At 34.7% G+C, this 17598-nt stretch overlaps 1 protein-coding gene across 2 annotated transcripts in view; it reads left to right on the plus strand.

The window, feature by feature from the left end:
• The window catches only part of PAC (pale cress protein (PAC)), a 212460-nt gene extending 208089 nt beyond the window's left edge, over nucleotides 1-4371 (plus strand). For both annotated transcript variants that reach the window (XM_089829354.1, XM_089829358.1), the window contains one exon: nucleotides 3557-4371. In XM_089829354.1, the coding sequence (XP_089685480.1) occupies nucleotides 3557-3781 (225 nt within the window). In that variant the 3' untranslated portion in view covers nucleotides 3782-4371. The remainder of the gene's footprint in view (nucleotides 1-3556) is intronic.
• The last annotated feature ends 13227 nt before the right edge of the window (nucleotides 4372-17598 follow it).

Below are 17598 nucleotides of genomic sequence, written 5' to 3' on the forward strand. Positions count from 1 at the left end.
ACAAATTGGTTTGAGGTAGAGGTTTAACTGCCTTGGTTTAGGGAAGCCTAAAGTGTAGGAGAATTTGATCAAGTGATCATTCCCGTTCGTTTGTCACAGCTGATTGAGAAGTCTTTGAGAGGAGCGATAAAACTCTTGGATTTCCAATCTGTGGTTTTGGGAACCAATATAATCATGTAGGTTTTGCACAAGGATTTTACAATTGAAGATTTAATTTGAGAATTTTTGCAAGCGAACTATACATATTACAAATATTGAGAAGGATTGAAAGAGTTAATAGGAATTGAATGTGGATGCCATTGTTTGGACTCTAGAGGATGATGCCTATTGAACAAAAATAGACTCCATGGTGGATTGGAGCGATTGATATGTTCTTTGGGTGTGTGAATAAAGGAGCACATCAAGGGTTTTTTGTGCACTCAAAATCAGTTGCAGGGTGGTGTTAACATATTCTTTGCAGGATGGGGTGCCAAATAGTTTTGGAGCAGTTTGGTGTTTTGAGTCCCTTATGGCAGGTTGACCCATGTCAGCAAGTTTGCATGAGCACTTTGTCAAGTCATAGTTCAGTTTTGAGGGTCATGGGTATCTGTACAAGCTCCTCCAATTTGATGCTTACCTTGATTTCAGTCACGTGCCGGTGTGGAGATTGAAGTGTGGTTTTGCAAGAAAGAGCACAAATCCGAGAGCTCACAATCAACCCATCTAGTAGATTTTTTTTTTTTTATAGCAGATATCCTTGTAATTGCTGGTTGTCAATCAGATCATTGCATTTTGCACAATCATTCAATTCAATGAGGACAGGACAACCATTTAGGAAAATCTTTTGTTATATATTTGTGTCGAATATGTAATTAAATTTTGTTTCAAACTGTTGTACAATCAGCATTTGCTATTCTACAATGCAATGCAAAATATCAAATCAAACAAGCAGGATATAAACTGTTTGACAAAATGACTAACACTTAAGCTATGGTGAAAAGTGGAAATCTTGGTACAGAAAATTGGCTCGGCTCTTTACAGACATCTCTGTTGATGGGAATGTATTTCCTTCAACCCCATTCATCATCCTACATCTTGCTAGATCACTTGATTACTTGGGTCTCTTGATGAGGCCCCTTCCAGCATTATTGTTGACCTCCAAATGTCCCAAACACATTGGTTAAATGTTGTCCCCTGACAGTAGATAGCCTCTTTTCAATTGTGGCTCAATAAAACATTGAACACATTTTCACTTATGACCTACCTTCCATGGCTCATATTTCTGTTAACATTGTGTCAGCCATATAAAACATCAATATTCATTATTGCAACCTTCCATTGTTCGCTCTTTGTTGTCCAAAACATTTTGCAGCCTCTTCTGAGCTTGCATATATGCAATTACTGCATTAATCAACTAAGCATTGGTCAAACATAAGAATTCAACAAGTAAGCCAACAATCAGCTTTTAACATTTCAAATAGGTAAATCAAGCAAATTTGCACCTTTAATCAGCCCACTGAGAAAAATGTTTTAGTTAGACAAGGTCTTGTTGATAGTTCTCAGGGATTTCGCTTGAGTACCTCTCTGTGGGGGTTTTGTTTCCAATCATTGCATGTAGTTTAAATTAAGGTGTTCCTCTCAGCTTTGGGGCCCAGCTGAATTTAAAGTCATGAAATGATTAAGTGCGGTGGGTGTGCCTTAAGGTGGACAGGCAGAAAATATTCAGCATTCTTATATTTGTAACTTGGAAGTGTTTGTAAAAAGTGTTTAGACATCTATTGGAGGTTGGAGGTGAACCATCAATACAAATAGTTCTCACTACTGAAAGGGTCAGCATATTTGCCCAATTCATGAAGTGACTACTGCCATGCAGCTTGGTGAAGTGATCTGTAAGTTGAAGATCAACTCCCAAGCTATGAGTTCCTTTGTTACAAGTATGCTTATGTTCTAAAGTAATTTCATTTTAATTTTCTCAATTCAAGTTTTTTCTTGAGTGGGTTTGTTTTCTCTTGTTTCTTCTTATCCGGATATGAAACTATATGATATTGCTTTCTAATGTGTGATTGTGACCGAGTCCTAGATAGGTGCATGGCTTTAGATAGGCGATCAACCTCAGACTATGAGACTTTCTTCCAAGTATGCTTATACTATACAGGTATCTCATTTTAATTTTCTCAATTCTTCTTTGTTTTTTCCTTGAATGGGGATGTTCTCTCTTGTATCTTCTTATCTAGATAAGAAGCTACATGCGGTAGCTTGAGTCCTAGTTAGGTGCTTGGCCTAGGATGGGTAATGCCTCCAATTTTTCTTGTGTATTACCCATAGCTTCAAACTGGTCATAATCCCTCCTTGAAGTTAGCTTACTTCATTTCCACTTTCCATATAATTTGGTGTTTTGATAAATTAACTTGAATTGTCCAGGGGATTAATGAGCACCTGGCTATACTGATTAACTCAACTCCGTTTTGTTGCTAATTTTTTATTTTTCTATGGGCATACTTTTGAACATTATCAAATCTAAGTTTAGATGGTTATATTGAATATCCTTGTCAAATGCGATATATAATAAGTTCCATTTAAAGTAAATTGAGATTAAGGAAGCTCCCAGTGAACTTTTGTATTGAATAAGGGATTCAGAAGTGAAGAAGTAATCAATATTATAGGCCTTCTTCCTGGAGTTATTCTATTGATTGAAAGGGTTTATGCAGGGAATTGCAGATTGTAAGGCTGTAGTTTGTTATTTTGAGGCATAGAAATGTCTTCCCTGTTTTTTGATTGCCATAGCCCTCGACTTTACCTTCACAATTTGGCACTATGCTTAGTTTTAATCCAAGTTGTTCAGTAGGTGCATATGCATATCAACATTTTGGTTCACTTATTCATGTGATGCATTTTAGATGAGGAACTTTGGTCCATACCATTTGACATGTCAGCGATTTTGGATTTTAAATTATTTAACTTACCAACCAGTTGCAGTTTACTAGTCTACCATTTCTGCCTTACTATTATTTTCTATTGACTGCTTCAATTTCTTTCAAGTTCTGGAATATTTAGACTACCTAGTTCTTGGGTTTCTTTATTGGAAATGTCAATTAAAGACTAGTATTTGCAATAAACATTGACATAAATTAGCATTTCGCAGTTTTGAACGATAATATGAATTTGTAGCTTAGTTTTCTATCATTTCCATTCCTTATTGTATGTTGCTTTTAGAGAGAGAAAATATGTCAATTCACTGAAACTCTCAGAATTCCAGCATATTCTTTAACCTAATTGCATGGCAAAAGTATTCATCGTGTAGTTAATTGTTTTGATGGCATTGTTTGCCTTAAAAATTTAGCGAGTTGCAATTTGGCTTCAGAAGTGATGAAGCTTTAATTTGCATGTGTATGAGAACAGTTGAAGAGGGTTTATGTTTAGTTTATAATTTTTACCATTGCATGTTATTTCTTTTTTGTAGGGAATTCATTACTTGTCATTTTATTTTATTTTAATGAAGATGAAAATTTACTGAAATATTTGTCCTTTTCATTTAAGATATAATGCTGACTGGTTTTTTTATTCATGGGAACAAAAGGATCCTATCAATGTATTGCCGGAGCAAGATGACATACTTCTTCGTATTGATTTCATTAGAGAAACTGATGAGTTACTTCAGGAGCTACAACTGCAAACAAAAAGTGATGCAGTGGCAGGCTTGGATCCTCAATCAATCGCGATTAGCTTGAAATTGCAAGAGAAGGAAAGGACTCTGCAGCAAGTAAAAGCATTGAGAGATTTGGCAATCTCTCTAAAATGGTAAAATTCGGGACTCTTGTGAGTTAGTAGTAACATTTTGGATCCTCAATCAATCGTGATTAGCGTGAAATTGCAAGAGAAGGAAAGGACTTTGCAGTAAGTACAAGCATTGAGAGATTTCCAAATCTCTCTAAAATGGTCAAATTCGGGAATCTTGTGAATTAGTAGTAACATTTGATCCTCAATCAATCATGATTAGCTTCAAATTGCAAGAGAAGGAAAGGACTTTGCAGCAAGTAAAGCATTGAGAGATTTGGCAATCTCTCTAAAATCTTAAAATTTGGGAATCTTGTGAGTTAGTAGTAACATTTGGATCCTCAATCAATTACAATTAGCTTGAAACTAACAGAGAAAGAAAAGACTTTGCAGGAAGTAAAAGCATTGAGAGATTTAGCAATCTCTCTAAAATGGTAAAAATTGGGAAGCTTGTAAGACTAGTAGTAACATCTTCAGCTACAAGTATTACAATGATCAGTTTTTCTTTTTACCATGTGAATGTAATTAGTTATACCTGATAACAGGATAGTGGAATTCTCTGAATGACTTGTGTTAGTTTCACTTGAACTAATACTAAAATTTTGTATTCTGCATCAATTGTGTTGCTTATATTGCCATGGTATCCTTAACACAAGACACACAACTCAAATGCCAAAAAGTAGGCATGGGTAAATCTACAATTTTTTGGTTGATTAATAAAATAGTATACTGCTGTGTGATGACCTTATAATTGAAAATGGTACAGAAAATACGAAAAATGAAACAAAATATTTTTTGCATATTAGAATAACACAAAGCAATATATATGATATAATTTTGATGCTTATTGAATGATTTGCAATGCCACCTTCCAAAACTAGTTCAGCATGGAGTCATTAGCCTCTTCAATCGATTCCCGTAGGCTAATGACTAGGGTTAAGACATCTTCGAAGCAGTTTTGTGTGCAATTTCATATTTTGAGAGCTGAATGAGCATAACAATTTTTTTGGGAGCTTTTTCACATTCATTCTCCCACACTTACTATTTTTAGTCATCAAGTTATGAGCACCAATAATCATTTTGCATGCTTTCTATTTCAAGTAGTCTTGGTTAGTCCAGTTTTATATGATCATCTTAGTCCAGAGGCTTTAAGTTAAATAATGATAAGTTAATAAAGTTAGATAAAAAAATTAAATTTATTATTATTTTAATTTGTTTACTTAATAAAGGGACTATAGAGGCCAAATATGAAATCATGGCAATTTATTTGAGTGAATGGCCTTTGATTATTTCATGCTTTAGTGAGAGATTAAAAAGGACATGATTCTTATTTAATTAAATTAAATATTTTTCCAAATATCAATTAAAAAGTAAAAGAAGTTTTTTTTTTTGAAATAAAACAGAAAGAGAAAAAGAATTCAAAAAAAAGTGTGTTCTTTTTTAAACAACAAATAAAAAGCTATTGACGGATGATGAGGGTCTCATTTGGCCGTGTTGAACTCAATGTTTATATTGCTTCAGCTTTGGTAAGTAAGGATGAAAAACTTGTAGGCAATGTTAATGAGAGATACAATTTGGAGAATACTTGGTGAATTCATTTAGAGGTCACATGTGGGTATATTGTGGATATGTATACAATTTTTTCATAGTTTATCATAATAAAAGAGAACTAATTTGGAGCAAATTATAGAGGATTTAGAGGATTGAAAGTTGAGATTGGAGAGGAGAGGCTTGTGCTTTACAAGTAGGATACGTGGTTGCTTTTGTGCCCTTGTCTTGTACTCTTGTTGCGAGCTGAGCAAGTGGTGTCATTTTGCTTGCTTTAGTGGGTTTTTTCCCTTCTTTTATTGTGTTTGTGATTGTTTTGCTATGTTTGTGTGCCTTAGATTGGTGGGTGTTTTGTTAATCATTTTTTTGACAAACCCTAAATCTTTTCTTTCTTCCTTGGCATTCTTGCTATGCTTATTTGACTGTTGATCATCTCAAGAAGTGCCTCTAGGATTGATTGGGGCTGATCTCATTCTAGGTTGTATGCTAGATGACCACTTCACCTCTTTTTGATGGGGTTGAAGGAGGCACAAAGGGTAATAATGGAGGAACCGAACTTAAAACCAAAATCCAATATAGTAACTCGAACAAACTTTCATATAAGGTAGTGAATGCTGAGTAGTTTTCCCTAATTCCAAGGATGACAGGATTTGAAGCAAATTTTGGCAAGGTGGGTAATAGAGGAATTCATCCTGGAGAGTCCAACCCCAACGGAGAGAGACCACAAGTGGAGAGCATACAACACTTAGCCAATTCAGACCTTAACTCAACAAAGAAGGCAAGGTCTTGGAGGGAAGTATGACCGTTACTTTGTCTCCAATAATGATATGGTTACAACAATTAGAAATTAATAGAATAGGCTTAAGAATGTTGCAACTTTTTTTGTTTGCAAGGATATTAAATTTCTCCCAGCTAGAATTTTTTTTTATGATTGGATTAATAATACTTGGGCAAAAAAGATGGGTATTTTACTTAGCTTCAGTCGAATGATTCAAAAAGGGCTTTTTGTACTCTTCTTCAAAAAACATGAGATGTAGGAAAAAGTGGTTAAAAGGGGGAATCTGTTTGTAGGACAAGCTTTGTTCAATGATAGCCCTTGGTCTCCTACAAATGTGGCTGACCATTTGTTATTCTGTGCTCCACCCTTCTAGGTTGAAATGGAGAGTATCAACCTTGAATGTTGGCCTTTCATTCCTTTAATGTTCAAGCCTGTAGGGGTTGTTTTCCAAGTCAAAGACCCTAAGGTCGCTCTTCCTCATCTTAATGCTAGAATTATGATTTCTTTAAATCCAAATGTTGTTCTCCCTGAAAGGATTTCAGTAAATCTTGACTTTGAATCTTTATTTGGGATTTCCCTTCTCTTAAGAATATTCAGAAAGAATTTCCTATTTCAAACCCTAATTCAGGGGATTCTATTGGAAATAATCAAGACTAACTAGGTTACTGTGAGGGGAGGGGTGAATCAGTAACTTCAAAACTTTTAACAATTTCAACACTTAATAGCATAATCCAATTACCATTAATAGATCTAATCTACTGCATGCATGAGAAATTGAAAGCATAAAACACTTTGAACACAATATTTGGTGACCCAAAAATCTTCCAAATAAAAAGTAAAACTCAAGTGGGGATGATACTCACAAAACTTCAATATTGCAGTATAAAGTTGGCCTGTTAAGGCTTACAATGATCACTTCTAATGATCTGCCCTGTTAGGAGCAATTAGGACTGCTAGGTCCACTTTGTTAGAGGTTTTACAAACATACAGTGAAGTATGTACTTGGTAAAGAGATTTAAAGAAAAGACTGTTAAGTCTACCTTGTTAAAGGATTTGAAGTTGATTCACCTGTTAGGATGAAACAATAGATCTCTTACTTACGATTGAATTGTTGAATGAGATCCTTGAAATACTGATCACCTCTATGTGATAGATGTAGCTCTACTGCTCCTGATATGGCCTTCCAATACACTTTGTTCTGCTGCTGGTTCACATTCACATGCTTTTCATTTCATTCGCATTCTCTTCTATCAAATTACTACTCTTGGGTATGATACAATACATTACATATATACCAACCCAATTCACATAATTACAAGGTTAGCCAATACACAAGTTAACACAAACATTATAGAGTTGGCCCAAATGTAGATACTCGGGTTCTGAAAATTGACTTGGTGAATTTCTGATACACGAAATCCACTATCATTACTCGGCATTGTCATGCACTCAGTAGAAGTAGAGGCACGGTCCACACTAATCACTTCAATGTAGTTTTGAATTCGATGAACACAGGTGACTCGGTAGATATTGAATTCCACGTTTACCATGCCTACACTTGGTAAACACTAATCATCTCATCACTCGGTTAACACTAACTTCGCTTCACAAGAATTGATGACTCGATAGACACTACAAAGCTTGGTAACCACTGAATTACATGGAAAATACTAGAGACTAATCAAGGAGCTTGGTAATCATACAAAATTTGAATAAGTGTTGTCACTAATAACAAACTTGACTTAATGCCAACAAATTCACCCGCTAAAGAAAACCACATTGATAAGAATCAGTAGAATGTTTGAACTGCATGCCCTAATGTGTTAAATGATAATCACCAGACAATGAAGAGTAATGATCAAAGAAACTTCAGATAAATTCTTGAATTAATTTGATTTTTTTTTACTAACTGTCTATTTGAAGAGGAATTTGAGGTAAGGCTTCCCGAGAGTTTGGATACCCAAAACCCTTTTTGCTTGTCAACCTATCTGAATGCATGTTGAAAGAGATAAGCTCAATCCTGATAATGCCCCAATTCTTAATGCTCAACAAATGGCTCTATCTAGCCTTAAGTCTAAGGCTAGTCACAACAAGATTAGCAAAATGCAGACTATTGAAAAGACAAGGAACTCTTATGGCACCCCCTCACATGTTGTGGAGAATAGCACCAATTCCCTCACTATTGCTACAAATACCAGTGTTGTGGAAGGAATCCAGGATGGATTTATTGAGGTGTTGGAAAAGAGAAAAAGAAAGACTTCTAAGAGATCTAACAACATTAAAATTATTGAAAAACAAAATAAAACCAAGAGTTTAGCCATTCCTTCTTGTTTATTAGACTATGCAACAATCCCACCCCCAAACCAAATCTTTCATGACGTTGAATCTACATAGTTGGAATGTCAGAATGTGATTAAGAATTGGTGTAACAAGATTTCTCAAAAAGGACTTCATTTGTCTCCAAGAAATTGAAGTCACAAGTTTTCATGACTCTACACTCCAAGTTTTTTTGGAATAAAGCTACTAGTATCTTTTCTAACCATGATAGAGGCAAAGGGGGAGTGTCAATTCTAATTTGTCCTCAACAGAAGAACAAAATTATCAGCAAAGGTGCCTCTCCTTGTTAGAGAGCTATTTGGATCATATTCAAATTCCATGACCACATTATTGGCCTTTTTAACATTTATGCTCCTAATGACTATAGAGAAAGAACCATCCTATGAGATTGGCTTTCGGAGAACCTTCCTAACACATATTGTATTCTCAATAATGATTTCAATATGATTGAATGCAGTATTGATAAGATAGGTCATAATAAACATGAATGGAAAGGTAATGAGCTTTACTTTTGGAACAAGTTGAAGTGAAAGCCTAACATAATTGATCCCCTCTCTGGAATGAAGAGTGAGTACAATGAAATTTGGTATACTAGGTGTTACAATTGGTCTAACATGAAGAGGATCTACTGTAGACTGGATAGATTCAATTTAAACTTTGTGTTGCTTGGTATTGATCGGGTCAATGGTAATAGTCATGTTTGTGTTTAGCCTGCTAGTATCTCTAATCATTCTCCCATTTAGGCTTTCATCATAGTCAAGGATGTTATTTCTAGTGATTGTATTTGTAGATGCTAGAAATCCTTCAAGCTTAATAATTTGTTGCTGCAAGATGATGACTCCCTTGAGGCCATAACAACTCCCACTGTCATAACTAAAATTATTGTTGATAAGAGAAATCCTAGAAGTAAATGAGAGCAATTGGTTGAGATTTGGAGGAAAATGTTTCAATTGATAGGAACTAAAGAGGCTATAGATAGGAATTATAGTGAGAACTATCTACAGAGGGAGCTTAACAACATTGAAAGAGATCTGCAAACCAAGATAAATGATCAGAGTTTGGTTAACGATCTCTTATACACCAAATCTCATCTTAGAAAAGTCCAAAATTACAAAATTCAAGGTCAAAAGGTTCGAGCCAAAGCAAGATGGATTAAGGAAGGAGATGAAGTTACTATATACTTCTTTGTTTTGATTAAAGCCAAGAAAAGTAGAGAAGAAATTAAAGGAATTCAAAGTGAGAAGGGATTCACAAAAGATTCAACAGAGATCCTTAGCACATTTGTTCAATTTTATAAAAAAAAATTTGCTTTTGAAGTTGACATCATGAATAGCAATGCTTTGGATCTTTGTGTAAAAATCATCCCAAAGAAAGTTAGCCAAAATCATTTCAATATGCTTCAAAAATAATATTGATCTCAAAGAAATTGAAGATGCCATAGCCTCTATGGACAATGGGAAGTCCCCAGGGCTAGATAGATTGCTTGGTGAAATTTATAAGGCCAAAAAAAACTAAATTTGCAATGAATTGCTCAAGTTATATGAGTTTGCCTTTGAAATTGGCATTCTAGGTGAAATGGTTAATAGAGGGGTTGTTAAACTATTTCCCAAATCATGAGATGTCTCTTTGGTTCAAAGTTGGAGACCAATAAATCTTTTAAATAGCTCTTAGAAAATTATTGCAAAAATCTTGGCAAGAAGAATCTCTGATATTCTGGACACCATTATATCCAAGACTCAAACCGGTTTGATAAAAGGGAGACACATCTTAGATAACCTTTTGACTAGCTGGGAGGCTATGCATTGGGCCAAAACTAATGAACAAGATGTCTCCATGACTTTGTTGGATTTTGAAAAGGTCTATGATAGAATTCAATGGGGTTTTGTAAATGAAGTGTCGAAGGCCTTTGGGTTTCCTCCCTACTTTTGTGCTTGGGTTAAAATTATGTTCAAAGATTCTAATACTATAATAGAGGTTAATGGTGAGCTATCTAATCCTATTTCCTTGGGTAAGTCAATTAGACAAGGGTGTCCCTTGGTTCCTGCTATGTTTGTTATTGTTGTTTATGCATTATTTTACATTCTTAGAAGCACTCATCGTGGTAATCCAGTCAAAGGACTGATCCTACCTAATAATGATGATCTCCTTGTAGAAGGATTTGTTGATGATACTGACATGTTTGTGGAGATGAATGAGAACAATTTTAATAACATGCTTGGTAGGATTCATTTGTTTTGTTTGGCATCAGGAGCTAAGATTTCTCCCATGAAGTCCATTATCTTAGGCTATAATGATACCCCTCATGACTAGCTTAATAACAAAGGTTGGAAATGGCAAGGACCTAATGACATTGTGAGATACTTGGGATCCCTTTTTCTTTAAATCCCTCTACCAAGGAGACGTGGAATTGGATTTTTAATAAGATAGAGAGGAAACATATTAAATGGCAATCTCATATGCTCTCCATTGTAGGGAGGACCCAAATTGTGCAAAAAGTCCTTTATTCTTATGCAGTTTAATTTTCTTCAACTTGGATGTTAGTTAATTATCAATCTAATTATATGGAAATTTTTTGAGAGACTTTTTGTGGTTGGATGGCATGGGCAATAGGAAAGCATTGTGTGAAATGGGATTGGTGTTGTTCTCCAAAAAACATGGGGGGCTTGGGTTCAAAGATCTAAAAGTGCAAGGCCTAGATCTTGCATCCAAATGGATTATTAAGGCTTTGAAAGGGAATAAACCTTGAAAAATCCTTACCAAAAATAATATTAATGTCTTCTAGTAAATGAGGCAAAGATTGTATAATATTCATTTGCTTGACATTGTCTTTGGTGACTTTGACATAAAAGTTTTTGGATCCATGGGTTTCTCCTCCATTTGGAAAGCTTGGTGCCATGTGAGAACCTTTGTTTGCAATAGATTTGCAATGAGGAAATACCCTTACTATGTTGTGCTTGATAGATTTATCTGGTGGGCTATCTATCTCAACAATAAGCCTCTTGCATTGATCCAATCTTGCTCTGCTTTAAAAAAGCTACAAGTTACGTATTTCTATTATTCAAGACATCATGGTTGACAAGCACTTCAGATTTTGGGAGGATATTAATTTTAAAATTTAATTTTCCAAAATCTCAGAAGAAAACTTATACCCTTATCTCCAGGGTTGTAGGTAAGTTTCTTTCCTGATAAAACATGCAACTCTTAGTAGTGGTTAGATAAATTAAGATGGATGGATGGCAACAATTTTAATAACTACTCATGCAAACAGATCTACAGTATGCTTAAGCACAATGTAGAAATTATTAATAGAATCAAGCTATTTTGGGGTTTGAATTGGGAGGTCTCTAGATGGCACTTTGTTTTTTGTTTTTTTTGGCACTCCCCTGTTAAGCTAGAAATTGTGTATTTTAGATGGATGCTTCTCCTCAAAAAAATTGTTGGCTCTGTTCTTTCCTCCTATGGTGTTCAATCAAATACTTGCTCATTGTGTAATTACCAAGAGACTTTTGAACATATTTTGATTTATTGTGTGTCTGCTAAAAGATTATGGGCAATGCTCTTCAGTCATCCTATCATTTGGAATTGTAATGGTGGTCTCTACTAACATGAAATGTTGGTTGGTTTTGTTCCCTAATTTGATTCCAAAGGAAAGATTTAACAAACTACTCAAAGGAGCCATGATTATTCTCAAAAAAGAAATCCAATACATTAATGATGGGGATGTCGATTAGAGGCTTGATACCCATGGTGATGGAGAAAATCAAGTGAACCAAACCAATGTTATGGTGTTGGAGCAGACAAAGAAATCCAGTGAAGCCAAGTACTATGCTACCAACATCCTGGACCTGTCCAACAATGAGAGAATAAGGTTTTATGATGGAAGGCAGATTAATATTGGCTGGGACTACATATTCAATTGAGAATGAATGGAACAAGGATTTTAATATGCAGAATGAAAACATTCAATGAAGTAGTGAATCTTTTTTTGTGATTGTACAACAAAACTAACTCATACTTTATATTTTGAAACTCTCGTAGTCAACCATCTTGTAATTATTTGTTGACTTCATTCATATTTTCTTTTCTCTCTTGTTCTCTAGCTATCTTAATAGTTGTTTGTAGAGGACTTATTTCTATTTGATGTTTGTATCTTTTCCCTAGTTGAGAATATTGTTTTCAGCTAGTTGTACCACTTCTTTGGGACCATGCAAGGCTTCTAGGGGATTCATTGGAGTTTGTACGAGTTGGAATATGCATTTATTGTATCACGTTGCTGTTGTTTGTCATTTTTAAACCTAAATATCTATTTTGGAAGCATTTGTGCACCTTTGGAATGCATATTTTGTGAGTAAGTACTCTAGTTATTTCTTGGTTGCATTATGTGGGTATGTGGGATTTTGATATGTTATGTCATGTTATGAACTAAGTTGTCATTATATTAAAAAATATATTAAAAAACCACATATAGAAATTTCAAAAAAAATCTATTTTTTTTCTAATTTTGTAAAGATGTTACAATATTATCTATTTATATGCACTATTATTGCCATTTTTTGTATTGTAAACATAAGTTAAAATAATTGAGAGACAATTAAAAATATTAGAGCACAAATAGGATCATGTATTGTAGTGGTCTCAACCATTGTATCTTTCATCCCAGAGGGTATAGAATGAAAAAATAGCATCATGTCAAGGGGGTTTAGATAGCCAACTTTTATGCACAAAGGAACAAGTCAAACACAATTTTGGGTTGTAGGTAATGGAACAAAGGTCATACACAAATATTGGAGATAAAAATCAAGGTGAAGGGAAGTTTGCAAACATATTGGATGCCTTGGTTAGAGGGAAATAAGCTATTGCATGAAGGGCACACTAGCAGAATGAGAGATTAGGTTTAATAACACAAATGATGGTTCATCAAATGGACTGAATATTAGTGTAAACATTGGAAACAATGGGGGAAATGGAGGTAATAAAGGCCAAGAAGAGATTTTGATTATGGTGGTAACACAAACCAAGTTCAATAGACTAGAACTACTGCTTCTAGATATCTAATGCCCATGTTTATGCTGAGGGCACCAATATCGGTTGGAGATAACCAAGTTCTAGAATTAGTTTTGTCAAGATTGTTAGAGTGGAGGCCTTACATTTTAGATAGTTATATCATTAAGCTCCCTCCCCTCCTTATTAGATGTTATAACTTTCAATTAGAGTTGGTAAAGGGATGCACACCTTGGTGTTGGTGAAAATGGTCCAATCTGCAAATTGAATGATTTGTGAAGACTATATGATATTTGGTCTGTTTTTTCTTTTTTTCTTTTTTCTGAGCACATAAGTAAGAGGGTGTGGGACAATAATACTCTAGAAAAACACTTGCATCATTTGCATGACCAAATCGTTTCATGTCTAAAGTGTGTGTTATGCTAATGACTCAACCCATATCATACAAGTTAAAATAGGCAAATACTTTTAGTTGTCATATCACTAGTTTTAGTTGTTTCAAGACTCCACCCAACATTATATCTATATCGGTAGCCCCTTATTATTCTATGGGCATCCAATCCTCTTGTCCCAACTTCTCCACCACCACCTCACTATGCATCCCTTCTAGATCCTTAGTTATTGGTAGAAGAGTCTCTTGTAGAAGATCTATACATAAAGGTAGAGTAGGATGCACCAAATGAAACAAAATGAACTAGCTAATAGGTAGTTGATTTTGAACCAACAAGGGAGAAAGCAAGTGCAGTTGAAGAAGAAAACATAAAGGCTTTGGCATAGGTTGAGCTAGTAATTTCATGAAATTGAAAGTGTTGATCGAAGTAAATGTAAAGGCTTTGGCATAGGTTGAGCTAGTAATTTCATGAAATTGAAAGTGTTGATCGAGTTGTTCAAGTAAGTGAGGCTAGCTAGTTCTAGACCGATTGGATGATCTTCATATGGATCTGTTCAAATTGCTAAGATGTAAGAATGAAGCATAGGCACTACACTAGTGTTAATGCAAAAAACATATGATTAGGAAAAGAATGTCTAGAGAAGATTATGCTACTTTATTATGATAGATCAAGGAAGACTTCAAGTAGAGGTTGGGTACAAAAGATGGATGCTTATTTTCAACTAAATGTTATGGAAGAAGAGGTCATTTAAGTGTACAATGATACTTCTTGATCACCACAAGGCATGATAGGATCATTTATTATTATGAATTTATAGATAGGCTAATTGAAAGGTTTGATAAGAAGGATCTAGAACTACTTTCAGGGAGTCATCATAGTTGAAGTAGTGGAGTTCATTTAATACTTTTATTACAATTTTTTAGAGACTTGTAGTGCTTTTCACATATTTACTAGAGAGAGGCTTATGGGTTTTTTAGTGACAAGTTATTATATCCTTTGAAGAATGGATCAAATCTCTCAATCCATCTACTATAGAAAAAACCATTAAGAAAACAAAATAAATGGAGAGTTCTATATCAAGAAGCAATTTTTCATCTAAAGGTTTCCCTCCAAAAAAAACAAAACAAAAAAGTCATCGAATAAGGAAACACAATGGCCATGTAGTGATTCAAATAGTTGGGATAGTGAATAATTGAATGACCCTAGGAAGATGAAATTTTGTTCCATTCTAGAGTTATGGAACCTCTCTCAAAAGTGTACTATTGAAGCTAAGGCTAAACAATTTGTTGTTTTCTAGATCAATACAAGAGCTACACATAACTTCATTGACAAGATATTTCAAGCTAAGAGGGAATTGTAGACTAAGGAGTATGAGGACTTCAAAGTGATGGTGGCTAGTTAGAAGCTACATTCTACATGTAAGATCACATATATAAGCATGCAACTAGGGGACAAAGAGTCAGATGGATTCTTGTAGTAGACATTAGAAATAATGATTTCATCCTAGGTATGACTTTGATGGTGTGACTTGTAGAGATCTTCAATTTGCAAAGTTGGAGATGAAGTTTGAACATCAAGGGAAGAAGATAGTGGTAAAGGTAATCTCACATGGAGGAAAAAAGTAATGTCAATCAAGAGAATGGAGAGGTTGATTAGGCATTCTCAAGTAGAGTAGGTAGTTGAGTGTCTTGTTATGTATTAAGCACCTATTGATCAACAAAATACCAATTACCATATGTATATCCTTATACTTCTATTTAAGAACAAATAGATTTTTGGGAGCATTCCTCATAGAGTTCGACCTGAGAGGTATATATCATGCCATTAAGCTAAATGAGGGTGTCAAACTAGTGACCACCACATGATACAAACATCCAAGGATGTACATTGATGAAATAGAGAAGGCAATGAAGGAGTATTGGAGATGGGAACAATAAACCTAGCAAGATTCTATTTTGTACTAGTATGATGATAAAAATCTTAACACAATCAAATCCAGAAACATACTAGTACAATATAATGGATTGTGGAAATTTGTTCTCTTTAAAAGATTCTATTTGCAATGATAGATTCATTGGCAAAGATAAAGGAGGTATTGTGTGGATGTGTATTTATTACAAAGAATTGAACAAAAAGACAAACAAGCATAGGTATTCAATTCCTAGGACAAATGCATTCGGTTCAATTCTTCTCTAAGATAGATTTGACATTGTGGTACCATTAAATCCAAATGCAAAAGAAGATGCCTTAAAATTACTATTTTAGGTATTTTGAGTTTTGGGTGATGTCTTTCTGGCTAATGAATGATCCAATGTATTTTCAAAGTTTTATGAACCAAGTATTCAAGTAGTTGAGGAAGTTCCTCTTGATCTTCTTTGATGACATCTTGATTTTTCAGTACAACCTAAGAAGAAAATATGCAACATTTAAAGATGGTACTAAGTGTCTTGGAGAGTGTTTATCTTTATGAAAATGAATTCAAAAGTGACCTTGCAATGAAAAATCTCCTTCATTTAGGTGACATTATTAGTGTAGAGGGAGTGAGGGGGGCCTAGAAAAAGATTGAGTCTATAGTTGAATGGCCTAATCCCACTAACCTCACTCAAGGGATTCTTTAGGATTTATTGTTTTACAAGAGTTTTTTTATAAAAAAATGCATAGACTATAGCCCTACTTATAAACTTGACAAAGAAATGAACTTTTCAAAGGTTTGAGACTATAAATGAGTGTGTTAAACATGGTAAGCATGTGATGTATTCCTATCAAGTATTATATATTCCAAACTTCTTTGAGCACTTTGAATTAAAGCGTGATGCATCAAGGGACAGGATTGGTGTAGTGTTGATACAAGATAAACATCTCATGTAGGCTTTGGGAGCCAAATATCCATCTTCAAAATAGATCATAATAGCATAAAATATTTCATGAATTCGAACAACTTTAACGATAGGAAACCAAAATGTGTTAGTAAGATACACACATATGGTTTTGACATTATGTAGTAGATAAGATAAGATAAGATAATTTTATTAATGTCTGATAGAAGACCATAATGAGGGTCTATGGGACTGGAAGCTTACACCAAGAAAATAGCAGACAAATGGAGCACCAAACGTTGTCCACAAAAGAACAAGTACCAAAAAAGAAGAAGAAAGCAGGAGACTTCATGGAAAAGATTAGGTAGCCATCCTTGTAGGGAAAAAGTCCAATAATGACTGATCAATGCGGCTACTAGAGGCCTTATGAAGAAGTTAAGTGCTACAAGAGGAGTGTCGTTGGTGAAGAGGTCCCTTGCAAGGTCTCATAGATATGGAATGGCCCATATTAAGGAAATTGTATGGACACTTCACACCTTGAACCAGAGTTATAGGTGAGAAGAAGGTCGTAATAAGTTGTGTCCAGCCCTAACTCCTAGAAGATGAAAGCTGTAAAGTATGATCACAAAGTTGCAAGGACTCACAGAGATAGAGTACAATGCAACACTGATCAGTGCACTGGGAAAAATCTAAGAGGGGTCTAAAATCTGTAAACAAATAAAAAAATCTCCCTCTAATCTCGTAGTATATGGGACATTTGATAACAAAATAAGTCTTAGATTTTGCCTCAGCTAAGGTACAAAGTGTGCACACTCGATCCTCTCTAGCAATATGGTGATCGACCTGGATCTAGAGTCTGTACAAGACCACCTTGAAGGAGCTAAGGGAGATATGCAGGGCATGTGTCTAGTATCTGTATAAGTACTTAGGACAAATAATAATCTCATCATGAATATCTAAGACGTGCTCAACG

This window comes from Cupressus sempervirens, chromosome 1 (assembly GCF_028749045.1).
Source record: "Cupressus sempervirens isolate cs-2001-9-10 chromosome 1, ASM2874904v1, whole genome shotgun sequence".
Lineage (NCBI taxonomy): Eukaryota > Viridiplantae > Streptophyta > Pinopsida > Cupressales > Cupressaceae > Cupressus > Cupressus sempervirens.